Source organism: Scomber scombrus, chromosome 12 (assembly GCF_963691925.1).
Source record: "Scomber scombrus chromosome 12, fScoSco1.1, whole genome shotgun sequence".
NCBI classification, from domain to species: domain Eukaryota; kingdom Metazoa; phylum Chordata; class Actinopteri; order Scombriformes; family Scombridae; genus Scomber; species Scomber scombrus.
In genome coordinates, this window is record NC_084981.1 from 11,036,527 (window position 1) to 11,063,095 (window position 26,569).

A 26,569-nucleotide genomic window follows, 5' to 3' on the forward strand; every position below is an offset into this window, starting at 1 on the left:
CCAAATTTGTGCAGCATGTTCTAATTGTAAAAAGGGCCACAATTTTACCAGCTTTGTGACCAAACAAACAAACAAAAAAAGGAAACAGTTGCTAACATTTGTATGTATCAGTATCAGTCTGAGAATGTGTTGATGCTATGGTATTATATTATCCTAATATATTTGTAATGACCTGATCTGCTGGCAGTTGGCTTCATGGGTGTTCACCTGTAGCATAAAGGGTGACTCATCATGCAATCTAGTTTGGCACTGAGAAAAGTCCAACGTAGACTGAAATGTTTGCACTCTATTCACACTGTTTGCCTGTCTGCACAATCCTATAATGTAAGAAATAGAAATCTTTAAAATCCAAACTTTTTTTTTTTCTTCTGTGTGAGTCACTCCTTGCTGCACTCAAACTTCTTTCCCTGACTACCATATGAGAGAAGAAGACAAACAAAGGGCAGTTTATTAAGGCACAGCTCAACCCTTGTTAACCACTCCATTGATTTAATGACACAAAAGAAACAAAAACTGCAAGTGTCAGGTTAGTCGGGCCGGCTGCTAAATGAGACCGGCCAAGCTTTCTACATTTTCTGGTTTAGTCTGGTGGTCAGTTAATGAGCTAGATGAGAACATATTCTCTCTGCTGGCACATTGTGTCCTCCGCAAGGGTCTCAGTCTACTTTACAGTAAATCCTAAATGTGAAAACACTGCCACTGCCTTGAAGTGAAAGATGCTTCAGCACGACACTAAACAAATTAATCAGACTGGTTTTAGGCTGCTGCAGATTAGATCATTTCCTATTTTTCCATGCCTTTTAAATCAAGAGGGATGGCAAAGAAGAGAAGAATTAGGAGGAATTAGAAAGAAGATAAAGCCTAGACGTAGAAGTGTTATAAAACACAATCCCACTTTTTCTCATGACAGGAAAAAAAAGTATGTTTGGGGTAATTTGAGGTCATGTGTGGGGATTGAGGGATGCAAGGAGTGAACAGTTTGAAACAATGGGAGGATGGTCTTGTCACTGGATTTGGGGAGCAGAAGCTCAAAGGGTCAAGGTGAGACAGACATATGACAACATGACGTACAGATAAGAGGAGCCTATTAAAGGCAGTCAGTCCCTCAGGATGAACCAGAAGAGCTCCACACACACACACACACATACATACAAAGGCTTGATTTGGATTATATTTTGTCCACAAAACACAGGATGATATTTTTTGGGGTTGCCATTCTGCTGCAGGAGGCTCTTGCAGTTGCAGCTGTAGGTGAGTGTAACATCCCTCATGTTTACACCCAAAACAAGTAGAAATCTCATGTATTAAGATTATAATCACACAATTGTAGAGAAATAATCTGTTTATGGTGCTTAAAAAATCTAAAAGATTAAAGGACAAATTTGGTAACTTTTGAATAAATACCAATACCTTTTCCTTTAGTCTTCTTAATGTTTATCTAATACTTTCTGACTTTTCTACACTAACTGTGGCACTTAACCCTAAGCAAAAATGGGTCACAAATATATAGTTCCATTTTAAAATAGGCTCAGTAATGAACTAAAGCAGCTGGGCACTGAGGTTTTTAGCAAATGATTCTCAAACTGTGATAAATAATGCATTTCTTAGGGACTATTTTCAGCCGTGGATTAATTCAAATTTGGAGTATTTCCCGGTAATGAAGGAACATGTCAACCAGTGCAACGATGTGGCTCCGTGATGTGTTTTCATTGGTTTTTGGAGAAAGTTCAAAGCACATAAAAGCTTTCAGCCAAATCCATTAGATTGTCCCTTTGTATGTAATTTTCTCCATCAAACTTTAACACAGGGGGAAGAAATGCACAGCTGTTTGGGCAATGCCTTTTTCAGCGTGGAAATGATTAATTCTAAAAACAACAATGGAGCTTGATGACAAAGAGGAATAAACTATATTACGCCTTGGATACACAGACAATGCTTGTTAATAGGATCAGCCTGTTGTTTGATAAGAACAATATATAATATCCCCAGCCTTATCCTTTTAACCAAAAATAACAATTATGAAGAACAATAATGTAAGATGCTGTTTATGGTGCAGATCGACAGTATGGCACTTCATCTGTACAGATAAAATGCCGGATCAGGCATGGCTCCACGCTCCCTTAATAGCAATATTAGGTTATTCTAGCTCCATCTGGAAGATTTAACGTTCCCATTACACCAGCATGTGTCAGCTAAGTCCTCTGCCCTGTCTGTGCTGCACGACCTGGAACACAGTAAGTCTGTTGCACGTCTCCAAAACTTGTCATTAACACTGTCAGTCAACCCAGGCCATGGATTAATCCCTTTGCTTTTACAAGAGCAAGTAGGTAGTGACAAGATGGACTGTCCATTAGCAGATAAGGAACTATCCTAGAAAATGATGTGTGTGGTGACATCATTCACACCAACTCAATTAATACCAGCTCACACATTTTTTTTCACTTCCAGGAGCTCAAATGCAGTCAATAGATTTCTCCAACATAATTTGGAGTATGTGGTTGTGTGTTTTCACGTTTGCTTGTGAAAGCAGATGTGAGAGAAGGAACGGTTATTGTTACTGTAAATCTCTGGTCGACCTCCATTAGATGCCACAGAGAAAGCACTTTTCGCTCAAGGTGCTGGAAAGCATAACATGGATGTTTTATGTGGAGCAATCCAACTAAATGGAAAGCCTGCAGCACTGCTCATAGAGGTGGCTGTTATACTGCAGTGAAGTGTTACATGCTGGTTGTCATCTGACATGTTTCCTGGCTCTGGCCTGTCACTGAAGATGTTTTACTGCTGAGCTCATCACCCTCCTGCTGTCTCTTCTTCCCTGCTGTTTCTCAATGATTAACACTCACATTAACTCTCACCCATGCCCACTTCCCTCCCATTATCCCACACATCTTCTTCTTCTTCTCCTTTTGTTTTACGTCCGCCTCTTAATTACTCTGTTAAGAAGGCACAAAAATGGGAGAGACTATTGATTGTTTTGCTGCACTTTGTTTAATTTGCTCATTCAGTTGTTGTCCTGATTTTGCACAACTAGCTGAAGCGAAAAGAGTCACTGCTGACAGAGGTTGTTGTAGAGAGTCCTTCGTGGACGGCTTGTTGGCTCTTAGTTTAATTGGAATTGTGTTACAGTTAATCTTAAACATCCAAAGGTTTGCGTCTTGGTAACAAGTTTGCCCAAGTGATCCGAAGGGATGTAGATGCAGTGTGGTAGAAGATGTATTGCATTTGAACCTTTAGTAAAGTAACTAATGGCTTTATCTACACCAGTGATAAATGGTCAGTATACTCTAATTACAAAACACTCCCCCAAACAAACAAAACACATTTTTCTCATTTACCTCTAGCTCTAATCATACTGTATGTAGCCATGCAGAGTTTTATTTGACCCCAATACAATGGATGTTGAATGAATTTTTGTGGTGCTCACAGCAATGGAAAATTACATTTACAAACAGAGCAGCAAGCTTTTGATTTAAACTACAATACGAGTCAAACGTGTGGACACACCATCGTACTCTCTTGAATAAGAACATGTGTCCAAACTTTTGACTGGTACTGTACTTTGTAGTGAAGAAATAGTGTCTATGAAAAGTATTTATGTTTCTGGATTATTTACAGTAACAGATACCATGTTTTGAAGAAGTCTTTAGGCTGTTCCTCCTAGAGAGTTGGATTTATAGATATGACAGGAAACTTTTACAAATATATCATGATCATTTTAAACCAAACATGCACAAGTATGTGTAGTTCATCTTTGCCACCCCACCCTACATGTCTCAGTCTTGGACCCCTGCTCTGCCTACATCAGCCTGAATGAACCCTGGAGGAACACAGACTACCACGTCAAACAGTCATCTGGTGTGCCCCTGTGCGACAGCCACGTATCTGGAGAATGGTACCGCTTCACTGGCATGGCGGGTGATGCCATGCCCACCTTCTGCATCTCTGAGAATCACTGTGGCACTCATGCCCCCATCTGGCTCAACGGCAGCCACCCCCAGCCCCATGAAGGCATCATCACCCTGCCTGTGTGCTCCAGTTTCAATGACAACTGCTGCCAGTGGAACGCCAGTGTAGATGTGAAGGCCTGCACTGGGGGATACTTTGTCTACCGCCTGCCCAGACCCTCAGTCTGCTTCCATGTTTACTGTGGCCGTGAGTGAGCTTTCAATGTATCCTGTCCCTGACCTAACCTCTGCTCCGTCCTCTTGTATTTGTTTTGTTGATGTGTGTTTTGTTTGTTGCACAGATTTCTACGACATCTGTGATGAAGTGGATTGCACAGGTCCGAGATGTCCAGAGACGAAAGAGTGTCACTGTGCACCTGGAGCTGTCCTGGGACCAGACAAACAAACATGCCTGGGTGAGACAGACACAGAGGAAGGAAGAGAGGGGACAGATAAGTTGTGCAGCAACCAAAGATAAGCATGAAAATATGGAAGAGGGACAGGCTTTAAATGGTTTCTGAAAAACAACAAACTGAATTAATGTCACATCCATTCATATCCCAGTGAAGATGTTAGTCTGGATAGACTGTTTACATGCTCTTTTAATTTAAATAACCATGCATTTTGACTTAATGATTAAACCATTAAACCATACATTTTTCTTTGTCTACAGAGGTCTTTGATACACATGCAGTTTATGGCTTACTGCAATCCTTTGTACTGAAAATAGCATGTATTTAAAATGTACAATTCCATGTCTTTACATGTATTACTAATGCTACATATTCTGAATGATAATAAGATAGATGAGGAAGGCAGCGAAAGAGACTGAAAGACTGACTTTCCCATTTTCCCACTCAAGGTGTGTGTGTGTGTGTGTGTGTGTGTGTGTGTGTGTGTGTGTGTGTGTGTGTGCATGCGCGCATGTATATGTGTGGTACATAGGACGGTTCACCTAATGATGGGTGACAGGCATGCAGTGTGAACCTAGCCAACTTGAAAAGTGCCATTATCTCATTATTCACCCATCAACCAAATCTGCTTTCTCTGGTCTCAGAAATGACTTCTTCATTTCTCCATCGCACTCCTTCCCTCTCTTTCCTCACTCTCTTGCACTCTCATTTGTGTTTCTCCTTTTTATTTCATCCATCATTATTTCTTTACCAGCACTCTCAGTTTTATAAACCTAGTTTTAAAGTCTTTTAAAGTCAATTCATCATCGCCCTCCCAGAACCACTAGGTAAATTGCCTTGAGGTGATAAACTCCACACATCTGGCACTCAGTCGATTAAAACGACACTCATCTGATAAATGAATCTGACCCAGGTGTGGTGTGTGTCCTATGTTCAGATGTGAATGAGTGTGAGAAGGGCAACGGTGGCTGTGCAGAGGTGTGTGTCAACACCAAAGGCTCCAGGCGTTGTGAGTGTGGGCCGGGGCGAGTGCTGGATGAGGATGGGCACAACTGCAGAGGTACATCCATTCGCTGATACTTATACAATACACCAGTCAGTGTTGTACAGAGATGATTACAGTAGGGAATCACATGGTGGATTTCATTACTGCCTTTTCCCTTCTTGCCTCATGCAGAGATCGCAGGCTGTCATGTTAACAATGGAGGCTGCAGCCATGGTTGCTCTTCACTGCTGGACTCCTATCAGTGCCACTGTCCCAGAGGGCTGGAGCTGGGAGAGGACAAACGCACATGTCAGGGTGTGTATGATTTTGTGCATGTGTGTGAAAGGCAGATAATGTTGTTAAATAATCAATCAACTGACACACAGATGGACGGTTACATTTATCTGAAAAGATACTGTGGTGAGTAGAGGTCTGAACAAAATGCATTTCTTCAGGCCATAACTCTATCTTTAAAAACATTTCAGTAAAAAGTTATTTATATGTCAAGCAGGTTCTTTAATCATATTCGCATTGGATAACATGATTGGACATAGTTTAATCATACAATCATTTCTGTTGGTAAAAATGTGAAAATCCTGGTGAAGAATGGTGCAGTCTAGCCTCTATGCTTTCATCCCATTTGTCTCTGAAACTAATCAACTAATCCATAGATTTTTTTGTAATTCATTCATTATTACTCTGACACAGTACCAGAAAATGGTTAAAAATGTGTATGCAAATTTACCAGACACATGTTGTTTTTCCCAAGAAATGCACCTAACCTGAAAATATTCAATTTTCAATGTCAGCAATAAGAAAAAAGCAGCCAACACTCTCATGTAAGAAATTGGAACCAGTGAACGTTTGCATGATAAATAACCGAAGCCGTTTAGGAATTATCCTTATTTTCTGTTATTTAAGCATTTTCAGCTCTAATGCTACCACCAGTGTGTTGCCAAAGTCAAAAATAATTTCCTCCTGAAATATTTATTTTATTCTCCTTTCAACAAAACATTTGTCTTACTTTAATGGCTTTTTTACATAGCTAACAGACAGATTCTATGGTGTGTTTTTCTCTTTTCACTCTCTTGAACGAGAAAGCGTCCAATTTTTTGACTGGTTCTGCCTGTCAAGCAAATGTTTTTAAGCTATTCTTTGTTGTGTCCATAAACTGTTTCATGACATGTGATATATATGTAAATGTATTTGCCTCTATGTCTTCTTCCCCTGCAGTGCCAGTCCAGTGTGATCCCAGCTCTATTACAGTGTCAGTTCCTAAGGACCTTGTAGGAGGATTGGAGCTTTTTCTGTCAAACTCCTCTTGTCGCGGTGTCTCCAACGGCACACACATCAACCTCGGCTTCAGCCTCAAGACCTGCGGCACCGTGGTGGAGGTCAGTGGCACTGAGTGGAATTTCTTAGATGGAATGTGTGCAGGGTTTAGTCTCTGCGGATAGGGCTTGGAGAAATATCTGATTTTTTTCCTTAAAAGTGAGTTGTTTAAGGTTGACACTGACTGAAAAAAGCCATTTAAGTAAGGTAAACTGAATGTTGACCCCCAGGTGACAGATGACAAGATTGTGGGGACCAACCTAGTGACGGGCCTTCCCAGGAGCAGCCCGGGCAGCAGCAGAGACCTGATTGTCCGCACCAGCAAGTTAGTGATCCCAGTCACATGTGAGTTCCCCAGAGAATACCATGTATCAGATGAATACCAGGCAAGTCAACGCAGCTCAGCGCTGGAGCTGGCAGGCCACAGTGAGGGACTCTTCCCCTTTTCACTGGAGCTCTTCAAGAATGCAGAGTTCTCCGAGCCCTACAGCACACCACCCCAGCTCCGTCTGCATGACTCCCTGTTCTTCGGAGTGGAGCCCAAGGAGAGGGTGGACAGCCTGTCTGCCCTAGTACAGAGCTGCTTCGCTACACCAGGGCCCAAAGCTGACCAGGCCGTCAAGTATTACCTCATCAAAGATGGGTGAATAGTGAAGTCCAGATAATCATCCAGATAAGAAAATACACACATTTTCTTAAATACTGTACTTCTAGTGGTATCTAGCCATGCAAGTAATTTTAAGACACAGGTCCACCTTAGATTTCTGCCTCCACCCCTGTACAGTGGTGCTAATTGGAATGAGGTTTGTGGTGCTCATAGCATTGACAGTGACATAAAAAAAAGAATAGAACATAAGAAGAAACAAGGCAGCAAGGTGTTTTCAGTGGCCCTGTTACTCTGTAGAATTCACAGTACACGCTGCCATCAGTTTTCATAAGGACTGTGTCTTCAGTGGAAAGTCGCCTCAATAAAATTGTTGACAGTGTGACTGTGAAAATTGTTGCTGTTAAATCCTCAAATGTAATTTTTGAAAGCTGTGAGCACTACAGATCAAATTCAATCTCGTTGCTGCACTGAGGTGAAGGCAGAAATCTGAAAGGAGGATATAGTACATGAGCAAATACAAACAAAATCAAATGATATCTGCATAGATTGATAGCACTAGAGGTAAGATAGGTCTTATTTATACCAGAAAAGTATTTTTACCTGCAACATTCATACAGCAGCCTGTGTTCCCACAAAGCAAAAGCATCAGCTGCTTGACAGTTATAGGACAAGAAATCTCCACTTCTTCAAGGAAAGGTCAAATAAAAAATGCCACTAGCCTTGTACTCTGATGAATGTGAAAAGAAAAAAACAATTTTTTTGGGCTGAAACAAAATCGAAATACAGAACAGCCTTATTACCTGGGGAACACTCTCTTTTGGAAAATGATTTTTGTGTTGAATTTAGTTTTCCTCCTGCTCCTTTACAGACACCAGCAGAGCAGGGCTTTAATCCATTTTTAGAATTTCCTATTAAAATACAACAGTGTTTCAGGGCCTTGGGGCAGATAACCCTGATGAAGTGGCCTGTTATATATCTATATGGATCAGTGAGTACAATGTTAAGATATCAGCTGTAAGTCTAACTTTATCTTGGCTTTGTATCCAGGTGTATTTCTGATGAAACAGTGACGCAGTACTCCTCAAAGGACCAGCTTTCTAAGCACTACCAGGTCCCTGTCTTCAAGTTCATTGGCAAGGACAACCGGGTGAGTAGAAGAAGCATGCTGGGAACCAGCTGGTGGGTGTGTGGACTGGACTGTGCTGTACTGTTTAGACTGCATTCAATGACAGAATACACTGACCATCTGAGAGTGCTTACACTGTGATGGTGATGTTCACTTCTTTTGAAACTAGCTTGTCTTTTCTGTTTGCAGCAAGTCTTCCTACACTGTCAGGTGTTAGTTTGCGGAGCAGGAGACTCTCGCTGTGCTCAGCGCTGTCGGGGACGTGTCCGCCGGGAGGTTTGGGCTGGTGAATCTCAGGAGCAACACACACTGAGTGGAGGCCCCATCTTCATCCTGCCTGAACCATGAAGTTAATGTAAAACCGTCAACACAAACAGCCAGAAAAAGCACAAGAACAAAAGGAGCACAAAGAATATATTTAAATTAAAACAGATGAACTGTTTCAGTTGATTTGATATTTAATACATCGAATATAAGTATTGAAACACAGAGCAGTCCACATTGCTCGCTTTGAAATTCCCACATATACACATATACATGCAGATGCACAATATATACACAAGTTCCAGTGTCAGTCGCAGTGCTGTGGTGAATACATCCAAGTCTGTATATCTCTGCCATTCTCTGACATTAAAGTGAATGACATTTCTATTAAAAATCATTTGGAGAGACTACAGTTCATTTGTAAAAACATGATGTTGCATGAAGGATGATTTTCTAGGTCACAGTTTCAGGCATTTCTCAGGCTTGATTAAGGTTCCCAGCTTAGAGATTTACAGTGTCGGATTTATGAAAGTGGTTTATATTTTACACCACCACTTACTTGAAAAATACACGAGGAACATCCCATAGATGCATTCTGACTCATTTAGCTCAGTATAATCGATGGCTGGCGAGCGTGTCACACATTCCAGTGGAAGCGATATCCTTGAGCCATGCCTGGAAATTATGCATCCACTCTATCACTCTGACAATTAATCTGCAATTATTCATGTCAGTTAGACTGCAATTAGTCATGCATTTATCCATAAAGGAATAACAAATAAGTGGAAAATTACTTACATCAAACATTAACATGATAACAGCTGTATTAGGCATTACATTTACATGACAGTTTTTTTTTGTTTTTAGCAGACTAGCCTGATGAATGTTAAAAAGCAGCACACAAGGAAGCATTTGAGCTGTAGCAAATATCCTGTGTCTTTCTATCAAGAGGAAATTAATCCAACTACAATATCCTTCCCATCAGGCACTTTGTTTGGAGTCATCAAAGTAATTTATGGTAATGGAGTCATATGCCTAAAAATGGCCTTAAAATGAAGTGGAGTATGGCGAGTATAATATAGATGAGCAGCTTATTAAGATTCTGAAAGTCATATTCAAATACTTCATATTTGTTAGTGCTGCATATGAATAAACTGTTATTACACATGTCTTTTCTAACTCCCAGGCTCTTAATCTTGAGAGGTCTCATGTAAAGTAGTTCCCCTTTGACAAAAACAAACAAACAACTCAACTATAAATATACAGTATAATCTGTGAAAATACGCTTCACCCTGTTTTTTTCCTGTGTCCAGGAATTATCTGTGGTGTTCTGTGTCACAGTTCATCCCTCTCCTCTTCCTCGCAGATACACGCTGCCCTCTGGCTGTTCATGTAAGGTCTACAACCAAGAGTCCCCACTGTGTTGTATATTGCGTCTGCCATCGACTCGCAGGCTGAGAAGAGAAGGAAGAGAACAAGAGTATTCATTTAGTTTAGACATAAGTAATAATAATAAGTATATGATTTGTTCCTAGTTTAGAAGTTCTGTAAATGTCTCACCTTGTACCTTCGACACAAAGCCAAGACTCTTCTTGAGGTCAGAACAGATGCCATGCAGACACGAGCGTAACGCAGAGTCACAGTCTTTCTTGCTTGTGCCACAAGTATCGTAGCAGACGTCAAGCTGGTTACAGCACTCTGTCATAGCAGGGATCCCCAGGTCAAGCTGTGAAAAGTAAGCACTGTCTGTCAGCAGTGTTCTTCACATAATGAAGTTTTTCTAGCCAATATAATTGTGGTTAGCTCCATTATATGAGCTTAATAAATAGGCCATGAGCTGTTGGTGCTAGGAAGAGGCCACCTACAGCTGTATTCACCTGGAATCCCACCAGAGAGGTGCTGCAGCCGTTGGGCTCTGGGATCTGATAGCCTGGACGATGTTGAGGAGTTTTTCCTAAAGGAAAACAGAAAAAAGGCATTTTTTCCCCAGACTCAAGTAGAAACACAATGAAATCATCAAACTGATATCATCACGGACAAGGATCTATCTGTGTTCTTGGGTACGTGTCACTTCACAGATAAGATGTAACTCCTGTTTGAGAACATCTGTATCGATTGTGTAACTGGGTACATCTACTGTACCTTTCAGACTGATAACCAGAATGTATTCAGGTGTCAGTATCAGCAGCCTGAGGGCCACACACATTATCTTGAATCAAGAAATAAGTTAAGTTACTGATAGCAGTGACGCCAATCAACTGTAGAGACTTGAAGTGCGTCTATAATAGTAAATATCCAGGAACAAAATGAATATTGAATGCAGACAACATAATAATCGTGTGAAAACCTATTGTGAAGCTATAATGTTTGGCTCCCTGATAACAGCTACAGTGATTAACATATATTGTAACATAATAGCATGTTAAAAACCGTGTAAAGGTTTAGTCTTACCATATCTGCAGCGGTACTCACAGACACCATCGCGGCCCCCCACCAGCTCCACCAGAGAGTCAAAGTATCCATGCACGGTCTGGAAACTATTTCTAATTGAGCCGAGGCCCCAACTGTTACTATGTTCGTGTGCCAAGGATCTGTTCGGGGACTGGTTGGTCTGTTCTGGCCCCATCTCATATCCCTCCTCTTCAGATGGTTGCTCCTGGACAGGGGCTTCACCGGTAAGGGCCTCCATAGTCGGGGCCTCTTCAGCTGACCTATCACTGTCTTCTCTTGGCTCTTCAACTGTAGTTTCATTTGCAACAGGGATGTCCTCTTCAGGTTTGTCAGCTGCTGGGTTATCCGCTGCAAATATTTTTGCTAGAAGTCCAGGTTCTTTGGCATCTGGAGCGGCTACACCTTCTTGCTTAGAGGCAGCCGCTACAACACCATCAATAACTTGTGAGTCCACAGCAGGAGCCTCTTCCTCTGGATCTGTAGTCTGGTAGTGGCCTAAAGTGGCACACATGCCAGAGGACAAGCAGAGGAGGAGCAGGACCACGGTCTGAAGCAGCATGGTGTTAAATTGGTGACAGTCTAAGCAGAGGAGACTTTTCACCAGACGAGGTGTTGTTGACAGGGTGAGAAGAGCTTAGACAGTGAGGGACAAAAACATACTCTGCTCATATTGGTTCTGTCACCAGGAGAGCAGACTTTGACCTCTGATTAGGCTCTGGCAGACAGCAAGGCACTCTCTCAATTTGGGGGCAAAGGTCACTCCATATCAATCTAAAGAAAGCTTCTATAATTCCTCTTTAATCTTTTTCATTCTCTGTGATTCTTGAACACATCAAATGGGTAATTTCATCAGTTTTATCCACAAAGCTATAATTGGATTTTTATGACTCAGAAATCACATGAAGCTGGAGCCTAAAGGAAAACAGTCTTCATATTCAATTTAACACTCAGCACAGCTAATGCTGGCATTTCAGTCGGTGACCTTTATCAAGACATTATGGACTTCAAAGGATCGTCAATGTTTTTTGATAAAGGTCACAGACCGACACTTTCTAAGTACAGAGACAAACAGAACGTTATTTAATTCATTTGGCATAATATATTGGGATGTATCTTTCAAAAAAGAACATCTACCATGAATATTATAGAATATATCTTTTTAAGTGCAAAGTCATAGGTAACAAAGCGCTGCCCATAAATGAAGATTATGTAAATAATAATACATATCTCTAAACTGTTTGTGCCTCACGGACCAATTTTCTCATATGCCACTGCTGCCCTCTGGTGTTTGAAAAGTACATTTATTTTTAATCATTTTCAACAAAACAGCAGGGGCCAGATGCAGCAGGGTTTTACTGATACAACTGCTGGATTATTTAAGTTTTTTCCCCCCACTCCTATTCTCTATTTAGTCTTACAAATACTCACACTTATCTAATATAGTCCAAACTGAGATATCACAGTTTTTTCCTGGTTTGAAACAGTTCCCTTTTCCTTTCATTAACACTGGAGTAGCTCTTGGCTGTACATGGATAGGACATCACTAATTATTTATTCTCTTCCTTAAGGTGCTACTATAGCTGCTCATATTAACAAATACTAATTGGATAGCCCCAAGCCACTGGAACAACATATGTGAAGTGTCAAATTCGCTGCTGGTTCACTGGAAACTGTGAAACGTTCTCTATAATGAAACACCAGATGCATATGTGATCGCTGCACCTTGAAGCACTTCATTATTTAAGGCTTGAGAATTTTAATTTCCATGCAGCAAAAGAAAATGCTGACAGATAAATACTGTAGTAAATACACTTAGTCAAATGTTGTACTACCTTTACTCAAGTATTTCCATTTAATGCTACTTTAATCTTGTACTCCAGTACTTTTTAGAGGGGAACATTGTAATTTTTACTCTGTTACATTCATTTGACAGCTATAGCTACTACTTATTTTGTAGATTAAGTTCCAGGATGCAGTAGTAGTAGTTAAAGTTCTACTTTGACCAGCTACATAATTAGAATGACACTGGCATGTTAATGTATCAGTAACAATAACCCAATAATAAAATATCATAAAATAACACTCTCAAAGAGGCCAGTTCCATAGTAAGTACTAACTTTTAATGCTTAAGGACATTTTGCTGTTAATATTTCTGTACTTTTGCTTTGGTAAAACTTTAACTGTTTGATCTTTATTGGTAACAGTACCCACTACAGACTGATAATAGCCAGTAGAGAAGAGTTTTTATCTGTGATATGCAGTGTTATTTCTGGTACAGAGATAGGTAAGGTTTGAACTTGCTAGTGTGTTTGTGTGTGTGTGTGTGTGTGTGGGAGAGAGAGAGACTAATTTCATAATTATGTCGCATGAGGGTTGTCAAGGACGATTGCTCTATTCCAAGAGATGATCCTCTGGTAGTATCACTCTGTTTGTAGATCACACAGTATTCCATCCCACAACATCCTGGTGGTAAACAGAAGAAAGCGGTAGTAGAGTAAGAAAGAGTCACATGTCTCCTAGTCAACTGTGACATATAAGTGCAACATTACATGTACCGTCTTATCGCCATGCTTGCTTTGTCTCTGCTCAGTGTCATTTTGATATTGTTTTCCAGTTCCTGTAGGAAAAACACACAGTTTAAACAAGAGCTAGTGGGACGTGCATTCATTATCTGTAATACTTAAAATGAAAATGATGATATGGAAGGAAAAAGGTCAAACTCCTTTGCCTTGTTGGTGATTTTCAGACGGTCATTTGAGGCTATTAGTCTCATTATCTCGGTCTGTAAGCAAACAGAAATAATAAAAACTGTAGCCATTTGCTTTCTTGCCAATGACTATTTAATCTTATTTCTGAAATAAAAAAATCAAGCTGTACAATTCATCAGCTTGTGTGGAACAGGGCTGCTGTAATAGGCAGGAGTATGTGAAGATAAGCAGACAGGCACCTTCTGGTCTTTAATGCATCTCTCTGTAGCAGTGGTTGCAACAGTGGATACCATCTTGTTAATCTCCACCTCCAGCTGTTGGACCTCCTTCCACACATTCAATACCTGAAGCCTCTTGGATTGGACACTGTTGGTGCAGCTACTGTCCTGCAACCCTGACAGAGATGTATCTGTCCAAAACACAGCACAGTCAAGTGAATGCACTGTAGTGACTGATGATGTGTTTTGAACATGTACATACATACCCCTGCAGGGATTATAAAGTCACAGCTGACTCAGTGATACTACAAAACTCTCTTTATGTCTGCTGGCATGACAAAGTGATTATTTGTTCAGTTTGTCCACATCACAGACATGTAAGACATAAAAGTTAGCATGTGCTATTGCCCTACAGGAGAATATACAGGAAATTCTTAGATGTGGTTTATCACTGATTAGATATACTAGTGTAGTCTTGAGACTTACTCTGCACGTCTTTGTCCTCTGGGTGTATGACAGCTGGAACATTTTGTAATTCATTTTGGGCTCTGAGGTTAAAAAAAGAAAACAGGACAAACAAACATACATAAACTGATGCTATTGTAAAGATGGACTTAGATAGACCGACCCTTGCAGTACCGTCTGTTCTCCTCTTGAGCTCTTCTTGCCTCCTGCTCCAACCTGCAGACCTCTTTTTCAGCGTCTTCCAACTCTACTTTGTCATTGCCAAGATCTTCAAGTGAAGTATTCAGCCACTATTCAGTAACATGATAATAACGAAGAGCATGTTAAGACATACCTTGTTTGGCAACAAGAGCAGGAGAAGCATTTCTGTGACTACTGCAGAACTAGTTAAGCCTCTTCTGTGGAAAGTTTAAACGTCCATAACATGCAGCTCGTTGAGCAACATACTCAAATACAACAAATTATTTCAGCTAGGTCAAGAATTGAGTGTTCCTTTGATCCTTTGCACTGTGACATAACTTAAGATGCAGTTTTGTTCATTATAACAATAATGAAAAAAAAAAGAAAATGAAAAATCATAGGGCTGTTTGTGGCTTTCAGTCTAACACAGTATGAAAAACTATTTCCACAGACTCTGAAAGTGCATTAAGCATTAAACATGAAACCATTATGTTATGTTTGCCATCAATGAACTGACATCCAAATCAAATACTACAACAAGAAATAAGGCCTTCAAAATTCATGTCCCACGTCTTATTAATACTGTTATTTAGAATTATTTTACTCTATGTCAATACTGTGACAGTGTGCTTTACCATGTCAGGGGATGAAGATTGGGAAGCCATCATATGATTGACATACAAATCATATTCTGTCTGGAAGAGAGAAAGAAAAGAAAGAAAGTATTAATTCAGTCTATCAATTTGGTGGCTTTTATAGTTTCTTTGTTAACAACTGTATAGATAAAATCAAAATGTGACTGAAATTTAGGAAAAATTATGAATGTCTCTTTGCTGCACACAAGGTTCTCATGATTTGATTTTAGAAGAAAATTAGGTAAAAAAAAAAAAATCACTCTGGATACTGTAACGTTTATCCCCAGCATGGCTACCATGTATTGTATGAGAAATATATTTAAAAAAATAAAAAGATTCATTAATAATGAAAAAGTTAAGATTGTAGCCACAGTTCTATACAGTATACATATTGTATTTGTTTCTTCACAAAGGATAATCAAAGCAAACATTTTATTTACTTTTATGTTGTCAAAATAATCACACAATATCATCTGCACAATCATATAAAAGTACTCCTTAAATCCAATAAATCAGTTTGATCAAATTGTGCAAAATGAAAAAATTTGAAACATGTTTATATATATGTATACTACGAATATATGCAAACTTGCACAACCCCAATACATTTCTTATGAATGAGCAGTACTGGAGCTGTTGCCCCCTGACGACCTGCTCCCTGACGCATCCTGACCAGGTTCCAGTTGATGCTCTACTTCCGCCCACTACACCAGGGAGTCACTCTCTCTTGGCTTTAATACGTCTGACGGCACATGCTAAAAATGTGCTAGTGGGTACAGAGGAAATGGAAAAACCTTAATTTCCCTCAGGATGCGTCCAAATACTGGCGAGCCTTCACATACATCATCAAAGACGTCACTGAACACCACAAGGCGGTCTGTGCTGGGCCAGCTCTGCTCTGACAGCTTCTTCAGCTCCTGAGTGTGACAGGAACACACACATACATACTGTATATACACACGGGTTGTGTGTATTTAACATGCACGAGAGTATGTGCATGTCTTTATTCATTCACTTTCTGTAAGAGTCTTGAGAGGATGTATTAGAATTACCATCTCATCTCAAATGGGTACATTTGACATATTATAAACTTGAAAATTCAAATAAGAGCAATTCAACAAACTAGTTGAATGATCTCTGTGGCTTGTGTGATCTTTCTCACCTTTTGTAGTTTCCTCTCATGCATTTCAGCAACATTTACTCTTCCCATACTGTTGCAATCCCAGAGGTCCTGCTGGGCTATGACCTGCCTGCCACACTGCAGTTTTTTTTTCAGCTGGTCTTCCTTATTCAGGCCTACCTGGTCAGTATGGCAGGAGTGAAACTGCTGCTTCCCCCCCTGATCACATGAAGAGTGTGACTTTTTCTGGAAAAGGACTCTTGGATTAACTGGCAAAGAGTTTGCGGAACAATGAACTATCTTTGGTGGACTTGTATCTTCTTTTCTGTCAGCATGTGATGAGTGATCAGTAGCCTGATCTTGTCTTGACCGCAACACTTCAGACTCCACCAAAGCAGTGCCAGTGGTGAACTCAGAAGGAGAATCTTTCATTTCTTTCTTCTTTACATAGGCCAGTGCCTTTGTCTGTCTCTGCTGGAGTGTCAGGGGGTTTGGGGTTTCTTCTTGGCTTTGAGACATCCTCCAGAAAGGCTGCTTTGTCTCATTGTGAGGCAGACTCTGGTTCAGGCTGCGGGGCCCCAGATGACCCGAGGAGTAGGCCAGAATATCGGCCTTCTGACCAGCTTCAGCAGCCAGCAGCAGTCTGTGGATGTCGCTCCCAAAGCCTCTAGGCTTTTGCTTACAGCTGCTGGACATGTCTATGAAGGCAAAAAAACATGTTTTTTTAAGCTTGCTTGCAAGAAGCATAATTAATCATTCCTAGTACAAGACATCATGTAGCAGAGTTGAAAGCATATGATGTTCCAGTTAACTAAATTCAGCCAAAAGTGAAATAAAACTCATGTGAACATTTTGCTCATCAAGTGCAACAGACTGGGCTTCGAGATACCTTGCTCAGCTGAATTAAGGACATGAAATTGCTAAGTAACAGTGAACGGAATTATAAGATTATTTGCTAGAAACACAAATTCACACACAAACGTGGTAAAAATGATATTTAACTTTGTAATCTCAGACAGCGCACAAACAAATCTGTGTATTTCAGCTAAGCTAAACCTGAGGCACCTAGTACAAATGTCGTTGTTACATTAACGTTACAATATATATATAGTAGTTTAATACCTGTATGTAATACACGTATAATGCTAATAAGCATTTGAAGCATGTGGAAAAAAGACAGACATAGAGAGACCAGAAATAGCAACCGCACTTGTTACCTAACTGTACTTTTGTGGGAAATCACGACAAAATCCAAACTTTCTTCATGGCCACAACAGTCTGCTCATTACCCGGTTGTCAAGGAGACCGATGCGCGTAATGCTTGCGTTGCGTTCACTGTCCCATTGATAATCGTACACATGGGTTTTAAGGTATTACATCTCATTTGTACCTGATGAGGGAATTGGGTAAAGAGTAGACACTGGAGACTGCAGACAGCAGTCGACCAAGAAAAGTTACGTAGGTTTACGAAGGTTAAGTTCATGTTTTATAGAAAGCCAAGCATTTAAATGACATGAATAAAATATTCAACAATATGCCTGCTGAGCTCCCTGTTATGTCACAATACAAACAGATGTGTCCTATTTATAAAATGTTTCCCTCAATAAAAATAACTTCTCAGGTGACAGAATTCAACAAATTAGAGAAAGCGGAATTAGAGAGAGTTCTTAGGCTGCATTTAGAAAAATAAACATCACCTATCAATCAGGGCAGAGAAGATGAGTAGGTGACAGCAGGTAGGATTTCAGGCAGCTCACCATGTGTAAAATGAACATCAGTATTTTGATTCATTCAGTGATTCATTGCAAAGTATCGGTGGATTGAAATGTCAGGAGGCCACAAGCTCAGCTCACTCAGTTTTATACCCTATCCACTACCTTCATGTTGAGATTATGCATTTAATAACTTGTGTTTGATGTAAAGGGGTGTGCTCTGAAAAAAAGGAGGTGACTAAAAATTAACAACTAAACAGACATTAAGACACTAAAAGACAGTGTGTCACTCACACGACTTCACATTAATCATATATGTCATTATTAGTGCCATTTCTATGACATGTTTCCTGCAGGCTGCAATCCTTGCACACAGTAACCCAATTACCAGACAAATTATGTAAACTTTAATTATAGGGGAAATCAGGTTACTGCAAAACTCCTGTAAATGCTTTAATCTAACTATTATCTTAATTTGGTTACTCACAATAGTAAACACATAGAAGTGAGTGGTTTACAGTGCAAAAAAGACAGAGGATGGGGGGGAGAGTAAAATTCTGCCTCGAGCTGGAATGGTCAGAATAGGAAAGCACCCAGATGGCAAAGCTGAGCATGAGGGAGGAGACAGTGTTACATGATATGGTTCATTGAAACAAATGGGGCTATACAATGGAGTTGCATTCTTGTGCTGTCCATTCGCGTTTGTGTAATGATGTTTAATAAAAGCATGCAGTGGATGACGGATGATTATCGCAAAATGTTACTTTCATATTACAATTAACATTACTGAAATAAGAAATATCAAGGATTTATATGCTACGTGATAAATTAGATAATATTTATTTATGAAGTTAGTGATTGTGAATGTATAAACTGTACAGCTAAGACAAATTATAGAAGTCATATATTGCTTAATGCACCTTTTAAGTATTAAAATGTAAATACAAAAATGGTGAACTATGACTTGAATGACATCATATTTGAAAATATGACTTAGTAGACAAGGTATTTATTGGGGAGCTGCTACATGTGAGTTCAAGAACACTATAAACACCCATCACCAGGGTTTAAAAACTCAAAATATGAAACCTTAAACAATGGAAAAAAGAAACATGGTGTGATGAGACATCTTTCACCCTTTTTACTCTGTCCAGATGAGTATAAATTTAAAGAAAGCAAAAGGATGCCTTCCCACAGTCTGTTGCCAGCTGTCTAACACAGTGGTAGAGTAGTGGTGGGCAGCCATCTTCTGGAAGTGAATAGGTATTGAATTGGTATACTATCGGTCTGAAAAATAACAGAACCATTTGCAACCTGTGTCGCAAACTTTTGCCAGACATTATTCAATATTCAAAGACCAAGACACTCATACACTGCTGTAAAGATTTTCAAATTAGGATTCATGAAATCACCTTCTGTTGACTTTCAATCAACAGATCCAAACATGTCACACCACCTAGAAGATTTAAAACTCAGACATTCAGTTTATGCAGCAGGAATTTCTGGCAATGATGAGATTTGCTGTGATTATAGGAATAGCTCAAAAGACGGGATAATTACTGCATACATCATGCAGGCATGAGTGGATAAGTTAAAAGGGTTAACATACCAGAAGCTGTGTTTTTGAGATAGGTGAGAAGAAGTGTGAAATGTAAGAATTCACATGCAAAAACCAAAAAGTATCATGAACCAATAACAATATATACTAAAGATATACAGTTCCAATAATGCAGGGTTAAAGTTTGTGGCCAAAGTCAGGTCACACATTTCTTAGATGTTTTTACATTTATATTATTAAAATAGCTGGGTGCTCATTCTCATTAACTACTTAGCATGGACTGTGTTCAGCACATGTTACTCAATATGCACAGTACAGTACACTGCAGCCCCCTCAGTTTGTGAAGAAAGAAATGAGGGGAAGATGTTCTCAACATTGGCAGTAATTTCGAAGAACCCAGTTTACCACCCACAAAGTGTGCAATAATGATTTGAAATGTATAAATAGGGGCCACTGACTTAACTTTACCAGTGTCAGGCATTTATGTGATAATTAAACAAACAGACACAATTTTGTGCAATAACATCCAATCCAATATCTCCAATCAAGAGTCATGAATTATCACCCAACATTGTCACTAGTATGGTAGCTATTTCAATAACATACCATACCATGCATTAACTGTTAAATACATTTAAATACACAGTTAATTCAAACATGAAGCACAGTGTAAAGAAAGATCCAGCACAGCAATGTTTTTTTCAGGTATTTAATAAAAGTAATTTGGGCTACTGCTCTTACATTTACATTTGAGACATTCCTCAATTATTCTGGGTAACAGTAACATGTCTAGACCATTTTGTTTATCTTAATGTTAACTTTGTACAAAACAAAAAGGCCAACATTATTTTTCTTTGTATAAAAAATATAAGTTAATTTAAATTTAACTCTAATTAAGAAAATAACAATAGTAATAATAGCAATAATAATAATAATAATAATAATAATAATGATAAAGATCATAAGCTAAACATAGTGCAGACAATGGGATATAACTGGTGCTGAAAAGTAGAAGGGACAGTGCAGTGTTATGGACTTAACCATGTTCTCAACCATGTGGGGTTGGAGTGGGGAAAGAGACAGTCAAAAGCTTTCACTCCCTCTCTCTCTCTTTCTCTCTCTCTCTCACAAACGCACACACACATGCAAACACACCCAGTCAGAAAGTGCACGACTGCCATTCAGTTTAGCACCATCAGAGCATACATCTTAGTCTGTACAAACTAAGTCCTAGATTGTACACAGGATACACCTATTACCGTATATGCAAAATTATATATAAACTTCAGTTTAGGTGCATGCTAATTGTTGCTCTTGGTTGAAGCTTACTGGAAGCAATTCTGAAAAGTAAGACAGAGCACATTATGGAAACTGATGGTGTACTAACCCACATGCCACCACCAGGGATCTGCAATCAACAAAAACATTCATCAAATTGTACATTCACACCATTGGGGACCACAGTACCAGTCGTAAAACAAATTATTTTGAGCGGTAATTTCAGTCTTGGAGGGACAATGTCCACTGGAATGACAGTTTCAGACAAAAAAAAAAAAGAAAGAAAACAAAACAAAACATTTGTCTTTTGGAAGATCTTGGAAACTCATTTGAAAGAGTTCAAATGTACCCCTTGCATGTGTTTGGAGAATGAGCGTAAAGCAGGATGATTTATCTCCTTCGACAGGTCATGGACATGATGGTAACGTCTGTTACACACCTGCAAAAAGTCAACCAACATTCTTGTGTTGCAATCCCAGAGATAGACGATAGATGATGTACTTAAGCTTAACAGGTTTGACATTTTTGGGAAAATATGAAGCTGACACTTGGGCTTCGGCTTCAGGCTTCGGATCTTGAGAGAGCTTTTCTGTTGAGCTGCTGCGCCTGGCATCGACAGCAACATGATAAAATGTTCAGTGTCATTAATGTTTCATACGACGGCTTTGAACCTGCAAGGACATGGAGTAATGCTCCAACACCCGTCTTATCCCAGCCATCACCCTTTATTTAATTTATACCTCTAGAATTCACCACACCCTAACCATGTGTTATAAATTAGGGCGCTGTCTGGACATTACATAAGGTAGTCAACATGTAAAAAGTTTGTTATGTCACTGCAGACAAGCTAATCTTTATAATTGGCTGGGATACTTAACCAACTTGTGCAGTATCCTCATTTTAATTGTGTTTTATTCATGGTTGTAGAAATGATTAATGAGAGGAAACAGATTGTTGTATAAAATAATTCATGCTGTGATAGTGGTGTGAAAAAATATTATGAGAGTGGAAACTTTAGTTAATAGTATGCAGTCTTGGCTTACTATAACTGATCCTATTTGTGCATCTTTCTTTTTTTGTCTTGTGAACGCCACCCTACAAACATTATGACTGCTAGCCTGAAGTCAGATCCTGTTAATCAGAAGAAAGTTGGTGCAGAATGCAGCAGGTTCCTAAATGCCAGGGTGGGCCAGGGGCAGTGCTGTGGGGTCCACTTCAGGGAGAAACATTGTGACTCTCTTGTGACTGGGTTCATAAGTGTCGACATTATCTAACTCCTCTTGTCACAGTTCATCCGTGTTTTGTAGAATATGCTGTGGGGGATTTCTGCAATCTCCACATAGAATAGGCTGTATGTCTTTATTCAAGTACTGCAAAGGATTTTTGCTCAAAAGTAATTAAAAAAAAACATTCTGACGTCCACCTTCTCTATAAGGTTGGTGGTACACCGTACATCTGCTCTAAACATTCCTTCTGTCTCGGGGAATACCTTTCTGAAGTAGTATGCAAACGATAAAACTTACCACAGAAGGCAAACAGTACCATTTCAAAAAAAGCCTGAACCCACAACAAGATTTCACATATCCTAGCCTGTGAAAGGTTCAGAGTAAGGCCTCTCAAATACAAGACCGAAAAAGAATCAGCTTGAAAACAAAAATTCATAAAATAACATAAAACAGCCAAATAAACAACCAAACCGGCACAAGTTCGTTCTACCAAATGAATTCCCAAGCTGAGTGGACACAGGGTGATGGGTTGAAGTCCCTCCCCATCGGCTGTCTGTCAGTCTCTGGGATCGGTGAAACCGTCAGTGTTGACACCTCCGTCACCCAATGAGGTAACTGTGTAAGTTTCAAAGTCAAGTTGCTTTTAGCTAATCCATCTCCTGCTAACACAGGACGTGGGTTCTTCCCCCATACAAAGTTCCATATCCGTGGCAGGATTCAGGTTGTATTCCTTTGGTGCATCAGGAACCCTTTGGTAGTCAGTTGTCCACCTTTACGGGGCCTGAAACACAAGGCCGGCTGGGCACTACATCCTCCAGCTCTCCATGCGCTATCTTCTCCCACTGGCTCAGGTTCTCTCTGCAAACACAAAACACCTCATTAGGTTCAGACTCTGCATGTGATGGATTTCAGGCTTTGTTACAAAAAAAAAAAAAACCCTGAAAAAAGCAAAACAAAACTAAAATCAGAGAATAAAATGATGTCAGTAGATTCAAACACATTGTTGAGTTCCGCCTTCTGCTCAAAAAAGTGTTTGGGAAAGTTTCTCAGTGGCCTCTTTAAATCTGAGTTCAAGATTGGATGAGCATGTACGGGCATGATCTCTGACATCACAACAAGTTTAGAGCTAACTTGTCTAATATGCAACATAGACAAGTGTGATGTGAAAGCTTAAAACCTCCAGTGTAATGCACATACACTGTGAATGAACATATACATATTCAGAGATTCTAGGTCTCAATGAGGGAGCACAAATAGAATAATTTTTAACAAGGCTTTTTTTTGTGGAAAAACAATATGTGACACAAATTATAGTTCAAAGCATTATTTTGATATGTCAGAAAACATGTGTGGAGGGGATGTTTACCTTCATCAAGACAAAACTATTTAGACAAAAATAGCACGAAAGCATGAAAATGCTTAAAATTATTTATTTATGTTCAAAATGTTCAAATCCAAATTATGACAATATATCCTATTGTAAGTACCACGGCTGCCACAAGGGTGTGCATCTGATGTCAGAACTGATACGGACATAATGTTGAGTCAAGGTGAGTCAGCCATAAATTTAAAATACGGTTGCTGAAATTATGCCCCTCCAACAATGACTTTAAGCCAGAAATATCAAAATACTAACATTATCAGAATATCAAATTATGATTGTGAAGGGAACCATATCAAATGTCAATATATTACAATAACCAACACATACAAACGCTGCATTAAACCAAACCAAACAGCATTACAAAAAAACCCCAAAAAACAACTAAAAATAATAAAAAATAATTATGTTACACAGTCATTTTATTTACAAGAAAAAATCTCCAGAGAGATGCCAAATGAGCAATGGCAAAATGACACATGTCACTACAGCCAGGGAGCAAGTGTGTAATTCATTAGTCATCTGCAGTAGTGGATCCATCAGTTCTTGTTGTCATGAAGGTAACCTCTCCCCCCTGTGCTGTAATCAAGCCTGACATACAAGTGCAAAGAGTGCTGCCCTTTGCTGCCATTCCATTCAATTAGCCAGTCTGATGCAGTTTACACGTCTGTGGCAGGTCCCACAACAAGCAGCCGGGCTCCGCAGGGTCTAGGCCTGCTGCCCACCCAGAGCCCGTTGCTGACGTACAGCCGGGGCTTAAATATTTCACCGCTCACTTTATTTGCATTCCCTGCAGATCAAGGTCACAACGTTTTAAAAAGCGGCGGGTTACCCCAGGAGGGGAGGCAAATGTGCAATATGATCCTGTTCAAGCACCAGAAACTATACATATAAATATAATCTTACACACAAAGTCTCACCACACACACTGATGCACTACGCTAGTGTCAGAGATGACACTAAGTCGGTGCATCAGTGTGTGTGGTGTGACTTTGTGTCTGATTGAATTTGTCTAATTTATTATGTTATACCGCAAGTTTGTTTAATCCAATGTTATCACATACCTATGCACATACTACTTGTCCCCTCTAATCTTATTTGTCTGGCCCATTGCTGCTGACAGACAAGGCCAGCAAACACATCACTTGTTGCACTTCAAGCTGTGTGAGATGTGACATCAGCCAGACGATATTGTGTGGTGGTCCTAAACTTTTACACATTTTGCGTTTTTTTAATGGTTTTTCATTTAAAAAAACAAACAAACCCAAAAAACAAACAATTCTTCACAGGATAAGCGATGAGACCCTGATACTCTTGTAAAATGTAACTTAGGATACTTACTTGCAGGCTCTTAGAAGAGGACCGGACTGAGGGAAAAGCTCTGATAGTGTTGTATAACATGGAATCGCCACAGCATTGTAGAATCCCACCTAAAATAAATTAAAAATTGTTAATAATAAATAAAGAAATTAAAATATATGAAACAATAGCGGCAAGTTTAGATTTCAAACATTTTAGAGCCAGTATGATAAATTAGTATCATGCATTAAGGAACACACACACACACACACACACACACACACACACACACACACACACACACACACACACACACACACACACACACACACAATTTCATGATTTTATTTTTATATAGAACTTTAGACATTTTTACAAAAATTTAGAAATTCTGATGATTTTTTTTTTAAACACTAACCCTAACCCTAATCCTCGATGTGTAATTTAATTTTCATTATCAGCAGGAAAGTCTTCTTTGAGTTCTTTAATGTTTGAGCCAACAGTATAATTTCTAAATAAACTATTTGGTGACTGTATATTACTATTAATTACTACTATTATTCATTTACTGTATATGTTCTAATTAAAACTTTTGTGCTTAATTTCTACCATCAGAATGCAACAATTTAAAAACTTTATAAGAATGTATGTGACGTGGAGAGTAAGCAAATGTGAGTAAAAATGCTGTTCTTACCTGGCCTTGGGGAACTTCATCCTTCTTGTCTCTGTCCATCATGGGGATTGGCTGCATCCCAATCTTCTTCATCTCATCTCCCTATAGTGAAACAAAACAAGGAAAGATAAGCAAACTAACATTTCCCTTTATTCGTGCATATCGCAGCATTTACAATAGTAATAGGGATCTGACTTTTAATATCACACTAAAATGAGTTAAACTCCAACAGTATCCCACGGTACCTCGGCCCAGAACTCAGCATAGATGTCATTGGCTGTGAGTCGTGTGATGTGCCACTGCTTGGTAACAGAACACAGGTCACATGCTGTCATCATCAGACCAATCACACGGTCCCTGGAGGGGAGCAAAGCCTTGTTATAACCATGTGGTGAACTCAATGTACTGTTGGCTTGCACCAGGTCCCTTTTTTTTCTCTGTGTGATGCTGTGAAACCTGGTATGATCCTGACCTGACCTGTACACCAACGTGAGTGGTGGCCTGACCTGTGTGTGTGGTTGTTCAAATCCAGCCTGCCCACGGTCAGCAGCTCCGTCAGCTGCTGGTGGTTGTTGAAGTACAGGGCAAGGTCTGTGGCGATGATGGCCTTGCGGATGATCTCCAGCACCTGCTCGTACTCGCTGGAATTCAGGTTGGAGAAAATATTGTGCCCTTCCAGCTATGAGAAACAAAGAGATCAATAAAAAAGCAAAAGCTCCACTTATGAGGCGTTCAGCTCAGCTAGACTACAACAGGTTGAAAAGCCAGCAGCCATCTCAGGTTTAGACTCTGCCAGCAGATCCTGGATGTTGTAGAAGAGAACCTAAATTGAATGATCATTTCAGTGGATCAGTATGTGTGAGAGAGTGCAAACATTTCTTTTCCAGAAAAAATATGTTCATTTAGTATTTCAACACTTAAAATACAAGTAAAATTTTGATAAATGTAATGACTGCCTTTTTTTTCCTATGCAGAAAGAAGTACAGAACAATTA

At 39.6% G+C, this 26,569-nt stretch overlaps 4 protein-coding genes across 8 annotated transcripts in view; 1 reads left to right on the forward strand and 3 right to left on the reverse strand.

Moving 5' to 3' along the window:
- The first annotated feature begins 1,103 nt into the window (after window positions 1–1,103).
- oit3 (oncoprotein induced transcript 3) lies at window positions 1,104–9,068 on the forward strand. Its single transcript, XM_062430228.1, has 9 exons — window positions 1,104–1,251; window positions 3,778–4,152; window positions 4,247–4,360; window positions 5,295–5,417; window positions 5,535–5,657; window positions 6,576–6,736; window positions 6,905–7,317; window positions 8,329–8,428; window positions 8,597–9,068. The coding sequence occupies exons 1-9, from the start codon at window positions 1,194–1,196 to the stop codon at window positions 8,753–8,755; spliced, it is 1,626 nt and encodes a 541-aa protein (XP_062286212.1). The 5' UTR covers window positions 1,104–1,193; the 3' UTR covers window positions 8,756–9,068.
- A 149-nt stretch (window positions 9,069–9,217) lies between these two features.
- Window positions 9,218–11,744, reverse strand: pla2g12b (phospholipase A2, group XIIB). 4 transcript variants are annotated; one of them, XM_062430239.1, is made up of 5 exons: window positions 11,123–11,744; window positions 10,537–10,625; window positions 10,232–10,397; window positions 9,963–10,125; window positions 9,218–9,346 (listed from the first exon to the last, which is right to left on the reverse strand). In XM_062430239.1, the coding sequence occupies exons 1-4, from the start codon at window positions 11,679–11,681 to the stop codon at window positions 10,007–10,009; spliced, it is 933 nt and encodes a 310-aa protein (XP_062286223.1). In that variant the 5' UTR covers window positions 11,682–11,744; the 3' UTR covers window positions 9,218–9,346; window positions 9,963–10,006. The 4 variants fall into 4 exon arrangements, with proteins under 4 accessions (XP_062286223.1, XP_062286222.1, XP_062286224.1 ...); XM_062430238.1 differs by having other exon boundaries at window positions 9,218–9,386; XM_062430240.1 differs by having other exon boundaries at window positions 9,218–10,125; window positions 10,549–10,625.
- A 1,923-nt stretch (window positions 11,745–13,667) lies between these two features.
- LOC133992288 (uncharacterized protein C6orf118-like) lies at window positions 13,668–17,144 on the reverse strand. Its single transcript, XM_062431007.1, has 8 exons — window positions 16,491–17,144; window positions 16,123–16,245; window positions 15,329–15,388; window positions 14,688–14,803; window positions 14,535–14,596; window positions 14,070–14,239; window positions 13,851–13,904; window positions 13,668–13,739 (listed from the first exon to the last, which is right to left on the reverse strand). The coding sequence occupies exons 1-8, from the start codon at window positions 17,142–17,144 to the stop codon at window positions 13,668–13,670; spliced, it is 1,311 nt and encodes a 436-aa protein (XP_062286991.1).
- Window positions 17,145–22,980: 5,836 nt separating this feature from the next.
- pde10a (phosphodiesterase 10A) overlaps window positions 22,981–26,569 on the reverse strand; it is a 54,414-nt gene continuing 50,825 nt past the window's right edge. For both annotated transcript variants that reach the window (XM_062430594.1, XM_062430595.1), the window contains exons 18-22: window positions 26,082–26,254; window positions 25,821–25,932; window positions 25,597–25,677; window positions 24,945–25,033; window positions 22,981–23,080 (exon numbers count right to left, since the gene is read on the reverse strand). In XM_062430594.1, the coding sequence (XP_062286578.1) occupies window positions 22,981–23,080; window positions 24,945–25,033; window positions 25,597–25,677; window positions 25,821–25,932; window positions 26,082–26,254 (555 nt within the window). The remainder of the gene's footprint in view (window positions 23,081–24,944; window positions 25,034–25,596; window positions 25,678–25,820; window positions 25,933–26,081; window positions 26,255–26,569) is intronic.

Bases quoted from the DNA above. Each gene is read 5' to 3' on its own strand.
- oit3 (XM_062430228.1), top strand. From the start codon at position 1,194: ATGATATTTTTTGGGGTTGCCATTCTGCTGCAGGAGGCTCTTGCAGTT. The intron at 5,418-5,534 runs GTACATCCATTC...TGCCTCATGCAG, and splicing joins GGATGGGCACAACTGCAGAG to AGATCGCAGGCTGTCATGTT. The intron at 8,429-8,596 runs GTGAGTAGAAGA...TTCTGTTTGCAG, and splicing joins TCATTGGCAAGGACAACCGG to CAAGTCTTCCTACACTGTCA.
- pla2g12b (XM_062430239.1), bottom strand. From the start codon at position 11,681: ATGCTGCTTCAGACCGTGGTCCTGCTCCTCCTCTGCTTGTCCTCTGGC. The intron at 10,398-10,536 runs GTAGGTGGCCTC...TACTTTTCACAG, and splicing joins GATTCCAGGTGAATACAGCT to CTTGACCTGGGGATCCCTGC. The intron at 10,126-10,231 runs GTGAGACATTTA...TTCTCTTCTCAG, and splicing joins CTTTGTGTCGAAGGTACAAG to CCTGCGAGTCGATGGCAGAC.
- LOC133992288 (XM_062431007.1), bottom strand. From the start codon at position 17,144: ATGTCCAGCAGCTGTAAGCAAAAGCCTAGAGGCTTTGGGAGCGACATC. The intron at 14,240-14,534 runs GTAAGTCTCAAG...TGTTTTGGACAG, and splicing joins AGAGGACAAAGACGTGCAGA to ATACATCTCTGTCAGGGTTG. The intron at 13,740-13,850 runs GCAAAGGAGTTT...TTTTTCCTACAG, and splicing joins GTCTGAAAATCACCAACAAG to GAACTGGAAAACAATATCAA.